The 21,921-nt window shown below is 39.0% G+C and overlaps 1 protein-coding gene across 2 annotated transcripts in view; it reads left to right on the top strand.

The window, feature by feature from the left end:
* PDSS2 (prenyl (decaprenyl) diphosphate synthase, subunit 2) overlaps nucleotides 1-21,921 on the top strand; it is a 229,656-nt gene that overhangs the window by 162,157 nt on the left and 45,578 nt on the right. For both annotated transcript variants that reach the window (XM_012722626.1, XM_004673745.2), the window contains exon 4: nucleotides 8,862-8,936. In XM_012722626.1, the coding sequence (XP_012578080.1) occupies nucleotides 8,862-8,936 (75 nt within the window). The remainder of the gene's footprint in view (nucleotides 1-8,861; nucleotides 8,937-21,921) is intronic.

Raw genomic sequence — 21,921 nt, 5'->3', positions numbered from 1 at the left:
CAATAAGGGAACTGGAGAAGGTGGAAAATAAAGCAACTAACCGTTGCTTTATTGGTAAAGCAGAATTACTTTGTTCCACTACTAAGCAAGTATTCAGTGCTAATGAGCTATTTACAGTTTTTATAGCAATGTAAAGTATTTTGATGCAATCAACTTTGTTTTTTTCTAATCTGGATGGAAAGCACCTTCTTTTTCTCCATTTCTTATGAAAAAATTCACCTCAATATAAAAATTTTAAGTTATCTGCCACTTTTTTGAGAACATACTCATTGTTTAAATCAAGAAATGATGTTTTGTCATTACTCAGCGACAAACATTAGGCCAAGAGCCATACACCTTTATTAAATTAAAAAGTGAACTCAACTTTTGGGATGACTGTTGTTATTATTATTATTACACGAAATCCATATTTTGAGCTACTTAGTGAATGACTATTCCTCACAGTTGTTTTGAATAAGAAATGTAAGCTGCTCACTTAGATATTTCTGGTCATGGGCTTGCTGGTGATTGAGTGCAGACATCTAGCTAAGCAGGCTGCAAGCCCAAGTCATGGAGCTCCTGAGTGTTAATCTGCTAAGTGAGAAAGGACATGGTAGTGGCTTAGATTTTATAAGGGCATAGCTAGTTTCATGAGGACAATGACAGCCCATGAGTAGGCTATCCTCAATGTTATGGAATAGCTAATAGAATATTAAATGTCAACACATCATTTTCAAACTGTTTTCCTGGACTTGTGGGCCATTCTAAGTTTCATCGGTTGTGATTTTACACTTTTCTTTCATTCACTGAATTTTTCTGAACCCTTGTTGACAAATGTTACCAGTAGTTAGAGTTGATAAACCAATGTATCAGCTGTTCTAAATTAAAAATTAAGATTATCAATTTGCTTAGTTTTTGCTGCACCTGTCCTACTGGTTGTGCCATTTCTCTCTCTGATGTTTCCCCCTTAGCCAGAAAGAACTTCCAGCTCACTAGAACAGATTGTCATCCCTCCCACAAATAAGCATGGCCTTACACTTTTGGCAGCATTGAAAAGGCTCCTTTCAAAAAGCTAAGTTAGAGGCTTCCTCCAGAACTCCTGTGAGTTAGTGGTATGTTTTTTACAACAGACCTTTCATCATTGTCTTCCTTAAACCTGGTCTTTGTCTGAGAGAAAGGAGTGGAGAGAGCCATTCTTTCTTAGACTTCATCAATAGCTTTATTAAAGCCACTCATTTATATTAATCAGCATGCAGATTAGGGCTCATCTGGATTGTTTGTGCCCAGGTGGTGGGTGAGTCGATTCACCCTTTTTTTGGCCACTGCTGCTGCTCCTTGTTTTCTTCCGAGGTTGCATCTCCACTGAAGCTGCCAGCCTGGAAGCTCTGAGCACTGGAGACTGAATCCACCTGGAACGAGATAGTTTGATTAAACCCAGTTTGTAAATGATAAAGTGCTTTACAAATGTTAGATGTTATTATTGGTCTCTGTGGGAGTGCACAAAGTCCTTAACCATTCCTTCCTACCTCACCTTGGTAATGTAAATCTTTCCACATTTAAATGCGTCTCAGACAATTTGTGCTTCATTTGTATGAAGAATGACACTAACTGCTCTGGTTACCATTAGCGATCTATTCATCGTCCTTTATATATAAAAGTATTTTTCTGTTACATATCTTCAATGGCGATATAGTTTTGTGACTTAAAAATTCTTAACAATATCCTTTCAGATGGCCAGCTCTCTCTGAAAAGGACATATTTACGCTAAATCCATCTTTTGTTCTTCCCAAGATGTATAGGAGAATTAATTCTTCCCCAAGGGCATTTTACCTTTGCTACTGCTTCATGCATTGCTGTTTTGCTCCTGAGGGTGGGGAGAGAAGTGTAATAAATTTGTGTATAATTAATGCCATCAGCACTGCAGATGCGTGCAACACTCATGACTGTTTCCTTTGCTAGCAGCTGTTAAAATAAGTAAAGGTTGAGGGCTGTGTGTTCATTTGCCTCCTAAATAGAGTGATGGATCACACATTGTCTTGTCATGCCACACTGTCGTACAAACTATCATTAAAATAACCTTCCCAGTGCAAGTTTTTGAAAGAAGATTAAAGTTGAAATAATCTCCGTAGTGTTTATATACAAAGTAAATTATGAGGCAATCTTTTCAAAATGAATTAAGATGCACTATACTACCATATCACATCAACTCAGATAGCTTATACTGGCTGGTAGTTCTGTAGAGACACATTAATTTATAGTTTACTTTTCTTTTTTACTTTTAATTTGGGATGTAAATTATGTCGTCTTTTGAGTTCAGGGTTCTTGGGTTCACTCTGGGAAAGGTTTCACCAGAGCTCCCCTTTCAGCGGCACACGGCGAGATTCTTCATGAGACAGAGACTTGGTTTATTTAAAGAGTAAGTTTATTAGAAAGAGACAGGAGAGGAAAAGACACTTGCATAGGTGCAAGTGGGCAGGAAGAGCTGCCCCTAAAGGGACAGGCTTGCAGAGGGAGAGGCCTGCATAGTTGCAGGCAGACGGCCTAAGGAGAGAGTGGCCTCTGCTGGGGGAGATCAATGCAGAGAAGTCCCAGCATGGTCACGGGCAGGCAAGGAGGCTGCTGCCTGCAGAGGGAGAGAGCTGGGTGGAAAGAAGCACCTGCATAGGCACAGGTGGGCAGTGGAACAGCTGCCCCGTGCTGGTTCAGAGACTGCCCTGATATAGGCAGTTTCTCCTTGGGAGGGGCTCACTCCTTGTGAACCGAGCTAGACCTGGAGAGGACGGGAGATTGCCTGATGAGTTTGTCTCCATGTCCTTATCTTTTACCTTTTGGGTCTGAGCTTCAGACACTGCCCTCAACAGTCTGTTACCTGCTGAGACCTCTTGGAGACATCCAGGCATCCCGGACATCCTGGACATCGGGCTTTGGTGCGTGAGGACCTTGATGTTATGGCTATGTCGGTTGCAGCACTGGCCCCTTCTGCCTGTCCTCTTTGTGTGACTCAGTCTTGTGATGCCTCCCCTGCATGCCTTCCTCCATCATATGCTCTTTTGCTTAAATATCTATAACTCTGTTGAGTGTATTCCATCTATCAAATGTTAACTGACAGTACTCCTGAATTGCATTTATTGAGAAAGGCACAACTTGTCTACACACAATACTTAACCCACTTACTGATCTTATTTTTGTTAATCCAGGACTGTTGATTGATGTATTCCATAAGACAGTTTGTGGGTATGGCTTAGCTTGATCCACTCTGAGGCTAAAAACATGGTATGCGCCCTCCCACCTGACTCCTTTACCCTCTAAAAGTAAGTTTATTGTTTTATCTAATTGTAAAAGCAGTGAAACAAAAAGGTGAGAATGTGCAACATATAAATTTAAGCAACTGTAAACTTAGCAATTGTAAAATTAAGCAATTCAGAAATTCAGGGAAATTTTAAAATTTAACTTAAGAATTTTGCCACTTACAAATTATCGCTATTAATATTTTGTTGTGTCTCTTTTCAGATATTTTCTTTATGAATATAAATCCATAAATGGCTTCATTTTTATTCTTGAAGTGTTTGCCATGCTATTTTTTGTAACCAAGTTTTTTTTTCCCCTTAATATTTTACAGATCTCTTTGTATAGCAAAGATAGAAGACAGTGTAAGCAAGGGTAGTTGCTGGTCAATTTTGTTCTCTTATTACCTCTCCCCACCTTAACACACACACACACACACAAACACTGCCCTCAAATTTTTTTTTTTTAAATGATGAATTTTTTATTATTTGCTCAGGGCTTCATCATTATAGCACCATTTGTGAGGGTATGTGACCGAGGACAAGAATAGACTCATGCAAGGAGGTGGGGGGGCAGAAGGAACTAACATGACCATTAACCCAGTTACAGAGACTCCTATATCAGACTGCTGTAGGGCATTTTGGAAGCACAGACCTGAAGGTAAAGATACAGAGATTGGGCCCATTGTAAAATCTCAAGTCCCTTCAGGATGCCACATAGATATCCAAAATCAGCAGCAAACAGGCCACTCCACAAGCTAGTGAGCCCCTCCCAAAAAGGAAAGGACTATATCAGGGCAGTCTCTGCACTGGCTCGAGGCAGCAGTCCTCTGCCCACCTGTGACCATGCAGGTGACCTGCTTCTTTGCCCCACTCTCTCCCTGTGCAGGGAAGCAGCCTCCTGCCTGCCTGTGACCTGCACCATGCTGGGACCTCTCTGCACTGACCTGGCTCAGCAGAGGCCGCTCTCCTAAGGTCACCTGCCTGCAACCACACAGACCTGTCTTTGCCATTCCGGGCAGCTCTGCCTCCCCACTTGTGCCTGTGCAAGAATTCTTTACTCCTCTATCCTTTTCCATAATAAGCCTGCTCTTTAAATATAACTGAGTCTCTGTCTCATGGAGAAACTTGCCAGGGGAACTCGCTGCATGTCCCTGAAAGGGGAGCTCTGGTGAAACCTTTCCCAGAGTGAACCCAAGGACCCCGAACTCCCAAAAAACGACGTCAGTATGTATCATTTTAGTTTTTCAGTAAAAAAAAAAATGGTTGACTGGTAGTTACCCTTGCCAAAAGATAACAAATGAAGCAATTACATACATATTCCCCTGAGCTTGGTGAGATTTGCTCTGAAAATTAACCATTTAAGAAATTTTATTCCAAAGGTCAATTATATCACATCTGTCATTGTGCTAAGGTTCAGATGTATTTGGATATTACCTCTTCCTTATCTTGGTGAGGTGGTATAGTGATTGAAGTAGGAGAGATCAACAGTTTGCTTGAAAATAGCAGTTCGATGTTCACTATCTTTTTAATTTCCTTTGTAGCCTTCTCCCTGGTACCTCCCTGGTACCTCCCTGGAGGGAAGAAGTGAGCTCATAACACTGACATTGTGAATAGCTGCCACTTTTGGCTCACTAGAATTTATAATGTCCCTCAGAAAATAAGGTAAATGGGCAGTATTGCCAGAGTCAGATTTAAACATGTGACACAAATAAAAGAGAAAAGTATCTTTCATTTGCATGTCCAAGTAAGTAGTTCTAGTTTTTCAACCTATAGAAATGACAAAACGTATCTCCTGTTTAACTAAAGTAAACTGTAACACTGGTAGTGATAGTCATATAATCTGAAATAGTGATCTAGGGTAACACAAGTCAGTGTTGAAAAGAGCTATAATTTTTGTTAGGAAGTTCTTTGTACATGTTCTGTTGTTAAATTAAAACCTGTTTCCTTCCAAAATATGTGCATACAATTTAAAAAACAGTGCTTTGCATACTCAGCCTTTGTCCAACACTTGAATATAGACTATGGAAGTACAGAAGAATAAGTGAACACTCATTGAGTCTCACTGTGTTCCAGATTCTCTTGTAAGTGCACTACACATTTACTCATTAGAGAAGGAAATGATGTGGCAAACTAGTACCATTATTTGCTTGACGTAGCTTTGCCCTAAACCTGGTGTCATTCTGAACAGATATGTATGAATTATTCCTGAACACTAGAGTCTTTCAAGACCTAGAGCTCAGCAGCTGACCTTTAATGAACCCAAGGAGAACTTCTTTGGCTACTGGTGGGTGCACTACCAGTGATATGGCCTAACAATTGGAAGTTTAAAATTGTTTTAAAAAGGAAATTGTTCCATTCTAGGTTTTAGCACCTAGGAGATTTGGACACCAAAAGTTTCACCAAAGAAGTGGAGTAGAGGTCAGACATAGAGAAAGATCCAAGCAAAGAAAAATAACAGATAAAAATAACAGCATGGACAAATGTCTGATCAAGGTTTCCCAAATGTTAAAACTTGCATTTTTAGAAGCTCGGGATCTTAGAACTGGAAGGGACAGTGAGAAATTGTGTTTTATAAACTTGCCTCGTTTTATATTTGAGGAAAACCACAAAGCACAGGAATATTGATTGATTTGCTCCAAATCTCAATGAAATGAGTAGATCTTGAAGTAGAGTCTAGTCGCTCTCACTTCTAGTATTCTCAGTTTGATTGCAGTCCTCTAATCTGTTAGGCTCCTTAAGGGGTTTGACATCATGTTCTTTTAGCACTGTCCTTTACCCAAGTCCCATGCTGGATATACTCTTGTCTAGCTAGAGCAGCAGGAAGCGTGGAGGCTAGACTCTTCGCCTCAAGAGGTCTGTCTGTTAGGTTTCTGTAGTCTCTTCTAGCTGCCATTGTCTTTACTGCCATTTGGGGGAGCTTTCTTACATTTAAATACAATGATGGAGGGAAGTGTATGAGACTATGGTGATGGCACACGGGTGACTCAGTGATGGGAAACCCACGGGGATTACAATTGAGATGAAAAAAATGTACAAATGATATAAAAAGAAACTATTATATATATTAAAAAATACAATGATGAATGTCTGCAGTAGTAAGCCAGGTAATGAAAAAAGATTAAATCATTAAAAGGGTCTGTTAAGATTATGTGACTTATAGCATTGTGTCCTTTCTAGAAATATTGCAATTTTGTAGGCGGATGATACTTGAACACCCCCTTTGATATACTTTTTAAATAAATATTTTAGGCAATGAAATGAGATTTATGTGTATACTTAGAAAATTGCTCTTGCCTAAGATATTCATTATCTCTAGACTATTCCTAGTTTTCACAATCTACCTACTTATAAAACTCGGAAGTCCAAAATTGTTTCCTTGATTGTTGTCACTGGCTATGGAGGTATAATCTGTTCAAGTTAAGTGTAGGCCATTTGGAAGGACAGGTTATTTACAAATTATGAACTTGTCAGACTATATTTGCTAGTTACATTAAGAGAAGAAGATCGGAGAATAAAATGTTTTTGTTGTCTTTGCCTGGTCTGGAACTTTAGGGAAGTAGAGGAAAGGAACACTCTGGTTATCAAGGTCCAGATTCATTGTTAAAAAGCTCTTGCCATAATGGACCAGGCAAGAAAACAATAATAATAATAATAATACCAGAGACATTTTATGGGGTAGAGTGGGGAATGGGATCAAAAACAGTTGGGGGAGGGAAATGCACTGGACTATGATGATGGCACACTGGTGATGTGGTGATGGGAAGCCCACGGGGATGACAATTGAGATGGAAAAATGACATAATGATGTAAAAATAAACTATCATATTATTAAAAAATTTTTTTCACTATAAAAACAGACTTAAATATACTAATATATTTCCATATAATCATTTTGTCTTTAAAAATTAATAAAGCTAACAGCAAAAGCCTCAAAAAAAAAAAAAAAGAAAGAAAAAGCTCTTGCCATCATTTTGACAGTCAGTGTCAGATTTTCTTTTTGTAAATCCCTCTTCACTTTACCAGTACTGGCCTCAGAGCTCAAACTGTTTCAAAACCATAACATTTCTTAGTGAGTGATTGATCTGTATTATGTGTCCAGCCATCAGGGGGATCTTGGGATGTTGCTTGTATAAACTGTAATCCAATCTGATGCTGTGCATTTAGTTACAGCCTTTCATAGACCCATTGGTGATATTCTATCCTCCTGGATTTGGGAATAGGGCTTATCTGATACCTTCAGGGGGAAAAAATCCATTCATTTTTCTCTCTTCCCCACTTAAATAACTCAACACATCTGGTAACACTGTAGGATCATTGTCCTTCCAGTTCCTCTACAGCTCATATTGCTACAATATTTCTTAAGTATTTGGTTACCTAAAGGGCAATGTGATTTAAAAAAAAAATAAAAAGACTTTGTATAGGTCTTACAAATTAACCCATCTGTAGAGCTAAAAGGAAAAAAAAAAGCCTTTAATCAGCAAAATTTCCATATTAGCAGCCTTGTGTATGTTATGCAGTATGAATGTAAATATAAATTTGGAGATAAATGGCCATGTGTTAAAATTTTAAAGCAAGTCTTTCTACAAATTAATTTAATTTGCCTCTAAAAAAATGTTTATTAAATCCAGGGTACCTGGATTGAAGTATCTTGTTGTTTGGGTCTGTATCTTTTGGCTTAATAATGTCTTCAATTACTGGAATGATAAAAGCTGAAATCTAATCCTTTAATTCAATCAGAACTGGGTTAAACTTTAGGAAGCAAAGAGTAGGAATCAGATATAGGACTGCATGATATAGAAAGCTAAATACACAAGATATTCAGACTCTATAAGCAGCAAATGGGGCTGCCTTGAGGAATTCATGTTTGAAATGGCAGCATTGAACATTTCAGTAACACCACTGTTTTAGCCTCTTAAATTAAGATGATTTATGCAAACAACTCTAAATTGAACAGTAGCTCCAAAGAGACCATTTACTGTTTTGTACTTGTTTTACATTCTGGAGAAATGTCAAAGATTTTGATTTTGCTGGGTTTTTTCCTTTAAGTAGCCTAAGTCTTAAAAATAATACAGATTTGTACAAATACAAATCAAGTTCAGTACTGTGGTTCCATCAAAATTTTCACTCTTTACGATATATGTTACCCAGCGACCCCACACTAAATATATCTACAGTATATTCTGAGCACAACAGAATCAACACATTTGAAAGGTTAATCATTTTTGCCTTTCTTATCTATATTAAATATGAAAATTAACTCTCAGAATGAGGATTTTGGAAATGTGTTCCCCTAACAGAAATAAATACACAGAAAATAAAGATTTCATTAGTTATCTGATGTTAAAGCTTATGTTCAAAATGGCTATTAGTAGATTTTCATGTATATGTTATATATTGCGCTTATAAGATTTTTTTTTGTGTGCTTAAATTATGCCTGAAAAAAAAATGGATTGTAGCTAAAATATCCAGGTGGGTGATGCCATTTGCCAGGATCTTTACAGATAACCCAGTTTTTTCTATCAAGCACAAATACTGCCTTGCTAATCTTTCTGAGGTAAAAATGGAAATAAGTTTATTTTCTTACTTTTCATTTAGGTTGTGGAACTTATAGCAAGTGCTCTTATGGACTTGGTACAAGGAGTATATCATGAAAATTCTACTTCAGCAAAGGTAAGGATTCAGTAGTCATTTTAAGTGTTAGGTTAAAAATCCTCATGGTAAAACTAGAATTGACAAGCGAAAATGTCATTTGTGTTTTGTATTTAAATTGTACATGACATTTTTTTTAGATTACTGTTTTGGCTACAAATTCATGGCCATACGCTTAGTACATAGCGGATTTAGCCAATTAAAACAACCTCTTATCCTCTGGCTGGATTCACAGTCTGTTCAGACTGCAGCAGCCCAGCAGACGCCAGTAGGCTGCTGGCTGGCCCGTAGTGCTGTCACCAGGCAGGCAAGCTGGCGGAGCCGCCGGAAGAGCAGCTCGAGCCGAGGTCCCTGGGCCCAGGCTTTCTCCTGAGGAAAGGAGCCCTGTCTCAGAACAGTGGACATGATCCCAAAAGGTTACTGTTAGGGCATGAGGGAGGATGTCTTCTATATCCAAGATACAGAATTTACTGCATTATTAAATTCTCTGTGATATGAACTAGGATGAATGCACAGTTGGGTTGCTTTGATTAATTTTATAGATCTAGAATTAAGGTTTTATGACTCATTTAGCAGGACAGCTCAAGAAGGCTAGGTTTTATTTCCTTAAAATGCAGTTATTTCATTCACTAGGATATTGAATGTGAAGCAGCTGCTTCATTGCCCACCACCATCATTTCACATGGTATGTAAAGGCTGCTATTTAAGTGTTTCATTATTCTAACTTCTTCAGCTTCTGTAGTAGCAAAATCTCACTCACTGCAAATCAGAACAAATATGCATATATCCACATCTTAAGCTTTTCGACATTGCCATTTGAAAAAAAAAGAAAGACAAATTTTGCTGGAAGTGAAACACAGGGCATGAGCAACTGGGATAAAATATTTTGAAGTATGACCCAGGAACTCTAGATAGTTCAGAGAGTGGTTAGTGAAATATGAAGAATACCTTGGATGTCTGCTAACATTTGGCTCACAGACCACAGTTCCCAGTAGACATATCTAACTTCACCTAAGCAGCATATTAGTTTGTGGGCACCTGGCAGGATGTATGACCATAGTGTTACCCCTCTGCTGTGTTTTTCAAAAACATACCATAGTTCACTGCCATGGCTAAGTGTTAATAGTGGATTGCCAAAGAACTGACTCCTGGTAAAGTTCAACTCACAGAAAACCAACTTTATATATAACAATAAAGATGGTAGCTAAGCAAATAACACCGTGGGATAGTCTATGTTTCTTCATTTCATCTTACTGTCCCCATTTTGCACATGTGAAAACTGAGGTTTAGAAAAGATTAATTTACCCACATTCAAACAAGTTATCAGTTGAGATTTTTAACTCCAGAGTGCCAACTCTTACCCCTCATTCTCCTGCCTCTGTCTGACAAAACCGGATTTGCTGTCATACCTGAGATCCTACAATATGTGATTATTACAATGAACTCTTCTGGCAATGGAGGCATTGTTTCTCCCTAGGATATTTCCAGGTGTTCAACTTAAATTCCATGTAGAATATTAATATTCTATAATTAAATATCTGTTCATTTTCAAGTGAAAATATTGTTGATTTTAAGGTTCTTAGTTTAGGTAAAGTTCTGCTCTTACTATTTGTTTCCTATAATTAGACTAGTTCATTAACAGTTTTGTAAGCATTTAATTCAGTACTTTGTATTGTCTGGCAGACGTGATAGCATCAACAATAATAACGGCTTAAATAGCACTTTACAGGTATTTCTTTACAAAGGGTATGACATTTGTTGTTACATAAACTTTACAGAGAAAACCCCTAAAATTCAGAGATGACAAGTGGCTGAAAAGCATAGTGCCTAGAGTTGTTTATGCACGTCATTACAGTAATATGATCGGAACCCAGGTTTTTCTTTTGTAAGTCCCATATAATCTGTTTCTTCCTGGGAAAGAGAATAAAGGAGGCAGCAAAATCTTTCAAAGACTGTTCTCATACATGAAAAGCCACTTAGCAAGTACTAGTTGCAGACTCTGATTAGCTAATAAGTTTTACTCAAAATAGATCTGTAGCAATGCATTATTCATCTGTCCTCTTTCCCCCCACCAACCCAAATCAGTCCTTTAAAGAATGTGAAATCTTTTGTAAGCAGTTACATTTCTGAATATCCCCAGATGATTTAAAGGACTATTCTTGTGCTTATAATGGACACTAAACTGCATAGTTGAGCTGAAGCACTATGGTACTCTTGATGCCTTTCTTCATTTGTGCCCCAAGTCCAATTTAGGTTAACCTTATTTCCCTTCCTAACCAGAAAAATGCTGACTTCTCCATCCTCCTTCCTCCCCCAAATGTACTTGATTTTGCAATGGCTTTTCAGAATTTGGCTCTCTAGTTGGCTCAGGAATTACTTCAGAGGCAGAGAGACCACTGCCCCACATGGTGTGCCTTCAAGGTTTTCGTGTTTTGGCACGTTTGAGAAGCAGCCACAAGTAGAGGTCTTGTGGGAAGTGTGTTGCACAACCTCCCTTGCAATGGGCCAATTCAGTCTACAAAAGAATTGCTTTGTGATTTAAACTAATCTGCAAGCTATTTCATTTCTCTAGGGAAAACAAGATACAATAGGGGTCTGTTTTCTTTATGATGACCTACTACAGTGATGGAGAATCTGGGTAATACATATACAGCTTTCTATAATGTAGTGTCTATGTGATTAGAGCAGATGTATTAAATAAAGCAAATGGTGAAGAACTGTTACTTAGTATGTTCTCCAGAAGGAGTTCATAGAGTAAGTACATAATTTTCCTTAAAATTATGGAAATGGGGCCCTCCTGGTGGCGGGTTAAAGCACAGCACTAAGAAGCTAAAGCTAGCATGAGTTGGATCCCCGGCCATAGAGGTGACCACATGGCGCAGCAGATCTCTCCTGACCTGCCCGCTGCTCCCCTCAGCAGTGTACTTGTCAGCACCCTGTTCTGCTCCCTGCTTTGTCTCTGGTGAAGCCTATCACTGCACCTGCACCTCTCCTCTACCCCAGTTCTGTATGCATAAATAAATAATCTTTTAAAGAAAATTAGTTATTTTACCCAGCCTCTATGAAAAACAGTATGGAGTTTCCTCAAAATATTGAAAATAAACCTACCATGTGACCCATCAATACCATACCTAGATATCTGTCCAAAGAATATGAAAACACTAATTCAAAGGATTCTAGGGACTCTTGAGCTCATTGCAGCCCTACTTACAATAGCTAGGTTATGGAAACAGCCTAAATCCCCAAGGAGGGAGAAGTGGATCAGAAAAATGTGGTGTACACTCTCTCTCTCTCTCTCTCTCTCTCTCTCTCTCTCACACACACACACACACACACACACACACCGGAATACTACTCAGTTATAGAAAAGGATGAACTCTTGCCATTTGTGACAACAAGGACAAAACTGGGAAGGATAATTCTAAGCAAAATAAATCAGAAAAAGGAGAAAATTAAATACCAAATGGTTTCACGTATATGTAGACAATACAAAAATATAATTTAGCATTAGTCAAAGCCGAACTAATAATAAATTCAACTTCTGACTGCAAAACTGAGGCAGGCAGGGGGGTTGGGTGGCTAAGTGGAGGTGGGGGAGAGCCCAAAGGGCTCCAAAGAGCATGATTGTGTATCATAGGAGCTCTGGTGGTGAGCATGGTGTGCAAACATATATTTATAAAGGTTTAAATATATAACCCCCAAAGATAACCAAATGTAAACCAACTTTACCTCAATAAATCTAATTTGAAGGGGAAAAAAAGTCAGCACAAATTGTTTCATGTCCCCTCCCCTTTCCATACCTGCTTTTTACTGTTAGCTATTTGAAGACACATAATAATTAAAAATATATATAGTATTTTAAGTGATCATTTACCAATTTAAATTTCCAGCCAGTCGATGCTTATACATTGTACTCATGTTACTCCTGCATACACTACACATTTTATATTTTAGCAGAATTGGCTTTGAATCTACAAACCTTCATATCCAAAATTTTCTTAATATAATTATTATGCAATACTCAGGTTGGTGTTGAGATGGGGAATAGCCTACAAATTCCTGTCTTCAGAGATTCTGCTCCTAAAAGTTTTGTTTTGTTTTAACATCGTTTACCTTGCCTGTCTAAGGGTAATTAATTTCTTGAGCTCTTCTGTGTGTCTGAAAAAGTGCTTTTTCAGTCTTGTTTTTAAAAGCTATATTCATTCACTGGATATAGAATTCAAGATTGCCAGTTATTTTTCTTTCTGTATTTTAAAGATGTCACTTCCTTGTTTTCTTATGTATAATGTTTCCAACAAGAAAGTTATTTGTCTATATTCTGTGCATGCATTTCTAAATTTCTCTAGCTTTTTTTATATTCTTTTACATTTTGCTCAATGATTTTGAACAATTTATTATGTGTTTTGATATCTTTTTTCTTTTACTGTTTCTTGCACTCACGAGTCCATTGCACTTCATAGATCTATTTATCAAATCCAAGAAAATTTAGTCATTATTTCTTCAGCTATTTTTTGCTTCTTTTTTCCACCTCTCACAGGGACTCCAATTACATATATAATGGCTACTTAAAGCATCAGAAACTTCTGGTGCTGTTTTCACTTCTTTATATATATTTTTTCTTTGCATTTCTTTGGATAATTTCCATTGGTATGCTTTCATTTTCATCAGCTTACATCTTCTGTATTTCTACACTCTTCTATCTCCTTGATTAAATGAGGCTTCTTGGTCATCCTTTTAAGTGGACTCTTTAAAGATATCATAGAAATAATTAGAAGAAACTGATGAGGTTTATTTGTTTCAAGAAATTGAGCTTTAGCTGGGACATCAGATATGTTTGTTCATTTGTTCATTTAATGCTTCTTTTGAGTAAGTGCCATGTGGCAGACACTCGTAATACAGTAGTCAGTGTATCAAGACATTTTTGCTCTCCTTGAGCCTATATTTAACTGGAAAGGCCAATATAAATAATTAAATACATAAATAGATGAATGAGAAAAAGAACTGATAGTAATATTGCACAACAAAGAACTAAATAGGAGAGAAGTGATATTAAATGATTGGGGAAATTCATAGATGTTTGTGGAGGTCCTTTCTGAGGAAATAACTTAATTTTTTAAAGATTTATTTGTTTATGAATACAGAACTGTGGTACATTCTAGAGACGCAGGGGATAAGAGGATTCACCAGAGACAGAGTGGGGAGTAGAACAGGCAGATTGACAAAGTACACTGCTGAGGAGAGCCGCGGCAGGTCAGGAGAGGTCTGTGCACCATGTGGGTCACCTCCGGGGCAGGGATCAAACTCCTGCTGCAGTGGCTGTGATAGCTTCATAGTGCTGTGCTTTAACATGTTGCACCACCAGGGAAGGTCCAAGGAAATAACTTTTAAGCTGAGATCCTAATGACAAAAAGCAGCTAGCTATGTGAAAAAAGAAAACAGAGGTAAAAAGCCTTTCAAGAAGAGGGAGCTACTCAAAGGCCTTGAGGAAACAACCATCTTGATATATGCAAGAAATATAAAGAAAAGTCCGTCCAGATGGAATGTGGTGGATGAACAGAAAAACGGGTAGAAGTAAGTTCACAAAAACAGGTGTTATGGAAATATATGTGATGCAAGTATGAAGGTGCTTTGGATGCAAGTTCAAACTAAAGAGAAATATCTAACTGTTTTAGGATTAGTTATCCCTGTAAGCCTGCTCATTCCACAGATGTTACTGAACGCCTATTATGTATTAGCAGCTAGCTAGACAGATCCAGTCTGAGATGGAGATAAAATTGTAGTCAACCTGGAGCAAACGGATCTTGATAGAAAAGGGTCATAATTTAAAAGGGGACAAATGAACGAGTTGGTAGATCTACCAGTAGGTAAGCTTTTGTATTGGAGTGATTGGGTTTAAAATAGTAGGCAGGAAGAAATCACCATGGAATCTTATACATGTGAAGGTCTTTGATAAAGATTATAGTAGAAGCTATGGATATTACTAATTGAAAGCCAAAGAAATGAGAAGCAAAGAGACCAGGTGGGAGAGTGTTGAAATAACACAGGTGTGAAGCAACAGACGAGATTATTGGCAGTGGCCACAAGTGTGGGGCAAGAGCCCAGGAGTCCAACAGGCATCCTGTCTCTCATCTTGTTAAATGACTTAATGATTTCTGTCTCCTGTTTTTATTACTCTTATTGAGTATTTTGTGGTCCTGAGTTAATGTTTACTTTCTTTTAACCTCTTCTTTCCATATCACAGTCTTTTACTTTGGTTCTAAGTACCATACCTACGAACAGCATTTCCCCCATAAAATTTACTGCTTTGCACAAAAAATATTTTTTAAAAACTAATAGGCAGTTAGAGAGAAATATGGGGGATTGACCCTTATCAGTCTCCTTGTCTGCAGAATATATCCTCTTTAGTAATCTTCCATGGGAGAGCCTAAGCTAGAACTGTCCAACTGAGCCATTGCTGTTTTTCTGACCCACAGAAATTGTGAGACATAATAAATGTCTATGTTGCTTTAAGTCACTAAGTTTGGGTAATTTAATCTGAGCACAATCATGACCTTTGCCATACAACTGTGATGTCCTCCCACCATGGGCAGAATGTACTTCTATACACCTTAACTGTGGGCTCAGCCATTTGACTGTCTTTAGCCAATAGGAGGCTCTCTTGAACCTCTGTGATCTCCATGAGACACACATGCCTAGCTAGATTGTTGGTCCTTGAAGAACAGGGCATCTCCAGCCAACCCAGAGGCTTGTGATGGGAAGTAGAGCCTCCAGTCCAGATGAACTGAATCCCAGCTGATCCACAGACAACATGAACAATAATAAACGATTGTTTTTTTGAAGCCATTGAGTTTGGGGGGGGGTAGCTTCTTTTTTTTTAAGATTTATTTATTTATGCATACAGTACTGGGGTACAGGCCAGAGGTGCAGGAGCGGTGAGAGGATTCACCAGAGGCAGAGCAGGGAGCAGAACAGGCAGATCAACAAAGTACAATGCTAGGGGGAGCAGCAGGAGGGTCAGGAGAGTTCTGCCATGCCATATGGATCACTCCCCTGGTAGGGACTGAACTCAAGCTCAAGAGGTTGCAGCAAGCTTCACAGTGCTGTGCTTTAACCCATTTTGCCATCAGGAAGGGCCCTGGGGAGTAGCTTTTCCAGTAGTAAACTAGAGTCAGATGGAGTCACAGTATTTGTAGCGACTTGGAAGTCTAGACCAACGTGCCTTTAGGGTTCTTATTTGAGGAGTTGACTAGAGTCTTCAGGCCCGAGGACTCAAGACCTGCCTTCCAGGGCAACAAATCACTAACCTCAGACTGGGAAGAGCCGAAGTTTGGTGCTTAGAATTTCAGAATAGACATGTTAGAAACTTAATGAAGCACAAACAATGATGTTTTATGTTTTTCTTAAAGTTTACTAATCCTCATGAAACATCTACTCAACTACCACAGATAAAATTCTTGTATAGGCCCTCTCTGGTAGCGCAACAGGTTAAAGCACAGCACTGTGAAGCTCTCCACAACTACTGCAGCATGAGTTCTATCCCTGGCCAGCAAACTGACCTATATGGCATGGCAGACCTCTTCCTGTCTCACCCGCTGCTCCCCTCAGCAGTGTATTTCAGTTGATTTGCTTGTTCTGCTCCCCACTCTGGTGAAATCTCTTAGCCCCCGTACCTCTGGCCTATACCCTAGTTCTTGTATGCATAAGTAAATAAACCTTTTTTTGAAAAAATTCTTGTAGAGTCAGCTCCTTCTCTTGTCTAGGACTAACAGTGGCCTTTGCAGTCCCCCTTAATTTCTTTATTCTCTTCTTATATTCCGTTCACTACTTTCCTGAGGACTTTTGTTCTCATAGAGACCCATGCCTTGCAAAACAATATTTAAGTTCATGAATCATTAGCCACCAAAATGGGTTTTGATTCCAAATACAAAGATGACGTATTTAGCAGTTTTCCCCAAATTCCTGTCTTTGGTATTGTTGCCTTCCCAGAATGAAGGACTTCAGTGATCATTTGTTTCCATGGAAGTAGGCTACTGGTCATGAACTTGCTGGTTGGAATGAACTGCCTTGTTCATGATGACAGTGAGTCCTCAGACACTCAGGGAGGACTATCGTCTTTTATATGTAGACAACATCATGCACCTGTTGCCATACAAAAAGGATGAAGGAGAGAGAATCAGTAAGTTTGAGTTCAAAGATGTAAGTTATCAAAACGGGGCCCCCCCTGATGGTGCAACAGGTTAAAACAGTACTGTGTGGCCCTCCCTGGTGGCGCAGCGGGTTAAAGCACAGCACTAAGAAGCTTAAGCCACTTCCACATGAGTTCCATCCCCGCTTGCCCTGGAGGTGATCCACATGGGGTGCCAGACCTCTCCTGATTCGCCCGCTGCTCCCCTCAGCAGTGTACTTCATCTGCCTGCCTGTTCTGCTCCCCACTCTGTCTCTGGTGAATCCTCTCATCGCCATCCCCACCTCTCGCCTATACCCCAGTTCTTGTATGTATGAATAAATAAACCTTTTTAAAAAAAAAAAAAAAAAGAGGTTCGTTATCAAAATGGAAGAAAATTCATATTGAAAATTGTCTTTGGTAAATTAAAAATGAAAAACTTTATTTTCCTTTCTTCACAGCTAAAAATATCCTAGGTATATATGCAAGTTAAAACTATCTTAAAAAGAAAATGTATATATTAAGAGATTTAAAAGTGAAACAGTAAGTACTGTGTAAAAGCACTAAGATACTCTGGAGTATTTTTCATTGGTACATTTACTTACAACCTGTCCCTCACATTGTACCCAAGGCATGTATTAACGAGCTAATAAAACATGCTGTGCTGCGCTTTATTGTTTGCTGGGCATCTGTTCAAGCTTACATTACTTATGTAGCCAAGACTTTGAAGATGCTTGTAGTGGTGACAATAAATACCTATAATTGTACTAACATCCTTTTTTCATAAAGTGGATACAGTCTTAAATCTCTCATCGCAAATAAAAACGTTGCATTTATTCAGATTTAAAGGTTATTGAGTGTGGTTTAAGATATTTTTTATTATGAAATGTATTAAGCACACAAGAATATGTATGACAGATACAGGCAGTTTAAATAATAATAAAACATTTTGGTGCCTGCCACCATATTTAAGAAATAGTACTATGTATATTAGGAGTATCAGATTAGTTATGCAAAGGTGGTAAAATGAAGGTTGACACCAGTATTGAGAAGGCAGAAAAGCTATTGATGACTGAAAAAGCTTAGCATATACAATGACCCTTTTGATTACATAGACCCTCAAGTTAGAGTGGGTCTGGTTGGTGAATGTTTTTGTTTGTTACCATTTAGAGGTACTCTGGGTCATTTACTGACAGCCATCAGAGCAAACCATCCTAAAAGGCAATTTATTTGCCTAAGCGAGAAAAGATTACTGATAAACATGTAAATTGTTTAATAGACTACCATTGTGATCATACTACAAGAATAGACATTCAGAAAACAAAGCCCACGCCTTCAATTACTATCTGTCTGTATGACACCAGTGAGTTCTAATCAGATCACCTATGAGCTCAGTATTTCCACTTAGAGGTCTCTTAGGCACCATGTAAGTCCAGATATGTGGTCTTTCCCTCCAAAACATTCCATTTCTCTGTCTTCACAGAGCATCACCATTTATCCAGTTACTCAGGTCAGAACTTCAGAGTCCTCTGGAAACATATGTCCTTCACCAGGCCTACTCCTCTTGCTCTCTTACTTCATCTAAAAGATTGTAGAAAGGTGGTATAAATGTGCCTTCAAAAGCCACTAGTTTAAGCCTATGAAGATTTATAGAGATAGTTATATTAATCAACTTGGGCTAAGTAGCAAAGTATCATGCACTTAAACAATAAAAATTTATTTTCTCAAATTTCTGGGTGTTAGAATTACAGAATCTTCTGTCCAGTTTAGTTTCTGGTGGGAGCTTTATCCTTGGTTTCTCACTGTGTCCTCACCTGGCAGGCAGAGAATTGAGCAAGCTCTCTGGAGTCACTCTTAGATAAGGGCCTCTGGTCATCACCTTCATCACCTCCTTCCTCCAAATACAGCCAAACTGGGAAGTTAGGGCTTCAACAAAAAGAATTTTGTAAGGTTATATACATGGAATCTGTAATAGTAATTGAGAACAGTACCTGGGATACACGCTTGTGCCCCACCGTCAGTGGCACAGCTGCAGTTTGGCTTTTATCACAGGCCTACTCACCTTGGTGTTAGAACCTGGCTGCCCCTTCTGCCCCATGCTCAATGTGCCTGAGCTACTGTATTAACCTACTTCTTTCCCTCCTGTTTTTTTCTTCACACTTCCAGGGATCTTAAAAAAAACAAAGCAGATGTGTTGTGCCTTCATTTCCAGTGACATCCCATCACTCTTAAGATAAAAAACAAAATCTAAAGGTGATTCAAAAGGCCCTGCATAAATTTCACCCCAATCCATACTCCCAGCCTCACCTTGTACCATTCTCACCCTTGCTGTCAACATATCAGCCCCAGTTACCTTCTCAATTTCCCAGAGATACAATTCTCCTTTGTATATAGGCTGCAGTCCTGGCAGCCTAGAATTTACTTCTTCATCTTCTTTACTACCTGCCCCTTTTCCAGCCTTTCTATGTCAGCTCGAGTGTTATTTCTTCCTGCACACCATCCCCAAAAATCCCAGTCTCAGCCAGCTGCCTTTGGGAGATGCTGCCATAGAAGTACTTTTATACCCCCCCCCCCATTGAAAGTAGCTCAGTCTGTCGTTATGTATTGATTTGTGTGGCTCTCTGATCCTCTGGCTTCTTTGCTAGACTTTCAAGAATTAGGAGTACAAGGACTCACTGAAATGGCTCATTGGCATGAGCACCAGGACAATGTTGTGTATGTAGAAGATACTCTGTAATTTTTTTTAACAAATGAATAAATGGAGGATACACAGTTGTCTAATCAGTTATTTCCCATATTTAAAATGAGATATCACTTTATACCTGTTGAGTTCACAAAATAATACTCCTCCACAGTTCCAAGACAAAGTCAAACTTGGCTAGTCTGTTTGCACATCAGAAGAACCTCTGTTGGTTCTTGGCGGAGTATTTTAAGAGACTTTAAAATACTCAGCCCTATTGGCCCAGTAGTTCCAGTCATTGAATTCATCTGTAGTCACCAGCCTTCACCATGGTACCTATTGTGAACGGCACTACCTTCCTGCTAGTATTCTTTGGGTAATCACTTCCCATATTGTACTAGGTTGGCCTGTGTGACTTTCAGCATGCAGTAGAAGTAATCATGTCACTTCAAGTTGAGGTTAGATTGTGAAGCTTCCTCTCGGGTGTGCTCTTTCTCTCCAACTATGTTAGAGAAGTTGGCTGGGGGAAGCAGCTGCCATATCATGCACACAGCCCTGTGGAGTGGTCCATGTAGCAAGGAACTAACAGCTACTGTCAACAGTCACCCAGGTGAGTTTGGGAACATATTCTCCTGCTCCTAAGGTGACTGTAGCCCCAGCTAACAACTTGACTTCAACCTCACAAGAAACCCTCAGCCAGAACCAGCTAGCAAAGCCATTCCTATATTCCTGACTTCTAAAATTATGGATAATTGTGTTTTTAAGATGACAGGTTTTGGGGTACTGTGTTACGCAGTAATAGATACCTAATATACCAACCTAAGTAAGTTAGTCCCCAGTACTTTAATGGATTATTAATATATTAATACTAATATATTAATATTATAGTATATTAAGACTATATTATTAATATCGTCTTCACATAGCATAAATATTTTTCATTTTAAGGAATACATTCAATTGCTAAAAAAAAAAGAAAATCCAATTAAATTGATATAAAAGTCAAGTAACAGGCCCTCCCTGGTGGCGCAGCAGATTAAAGCACAGCATGATGAAGCTCTGCAGCTGCTGCAGTATGAGTTTGATCACGCCCGGGGAAGTGACCCACATGGCGCAGCAGATCTCTTGTGTCTTGCCCACAAGACACTGTACTTTGCCCCCTCAGCAGTGTACTTTGTCAATCTGGCTGTTCTGCGCCCCACTGTCTCTGGTGAAGCCTCTCACTGCCAATGCACCTCTGGTCTGTACTCCAGTTCGGTATGCGTAAATAAATAAATCTTTAAAAAAAATAGTCAGGTAACATTTTGTCTTTATTAACTTGCAGAGGTATTTAGGCATCAAGGATAGTTAATGGCAATTACATGGTATAAAGGTTTTCTTTGTCTCTCTTCCTTGTGGCCTACTTACTACTAGGCCAATGATAGTTGACTGTACTTGTCCTGGATGATGTTCTCACCAAAACAGAGCAACATCCAGAGGAAACATCCATTCTATCTTGGTCTTTTTCCTGAATCTTGCTGGTGGATTTCCCTCATGTCTCATTGCCTATAATTGGGCCTTATACCTACTCCTAAATTAATCATCAGCAAGAGCATGAATATCTGTACAAAATTAGGGTTTGTTAGTAAGGAGAGCCTAGAGTGGATTCTGGGTGGGCACTGTCATTCCACAATCGGTAATTATCTCCTTTCACTTTTTTGGTTTTTTTAAGATTTTATTTATTTGTGCATACAGAACTGGGGTACAGGCCAGAGGCTCAGGGATGGTGAGAGGATTCACCAGGGACAGAGTGGGGAGCAGAACAGGCAGATGGTGAAGTACACTGCTGAGGGAAGCAGCGGGCAGGTCAGGAGAGGTCTGCCACACCATGTGGTCACCTCGGGGGCAGGGGGAATCACCTGCTTTAGCTTCTTAGTGCTGTGCTTTAACCTGCTGCGCCACCATGGAGGGCCTCCTTTCACTTTTTAAGCAGTTCGTATTGTTCTTGCCTCTCACTTCCCACTGGCCACCACTTTACCTCACCCTCCTAGACTGGAATAAATCATTTCACCCCTGTAGATTTTCTAGCCTTTGCCTCTCCAATCCAAACTGTCTTTGGGCAACATCTAAATTGACCTATAATCCTATAGTTTCCTGCTGAAAAGTGTCCTAGTTCCTGAGTG

This window comes from Condylura cristata, unplaced genomic scaffold (assembly GCF_000260355.1).
Source record: "Condylura cristata isolate star-nosed mole 26May11 unplaced genomic scaffold, ConCri1.0 scaffold00001, whole genome shotgun sequence".
Taxonomy (NCBI): domain Eukaryota; kingdom Metazoa; phylum Chordata; class Mammalia; order Eulipotyphla; family Talpidae; genus Condylura; species Condylura cristata.
Note: the sequence above shows the minus strand (reverse complement) of the source record. Positions and strands in the feature narration are given on the sequence as shown.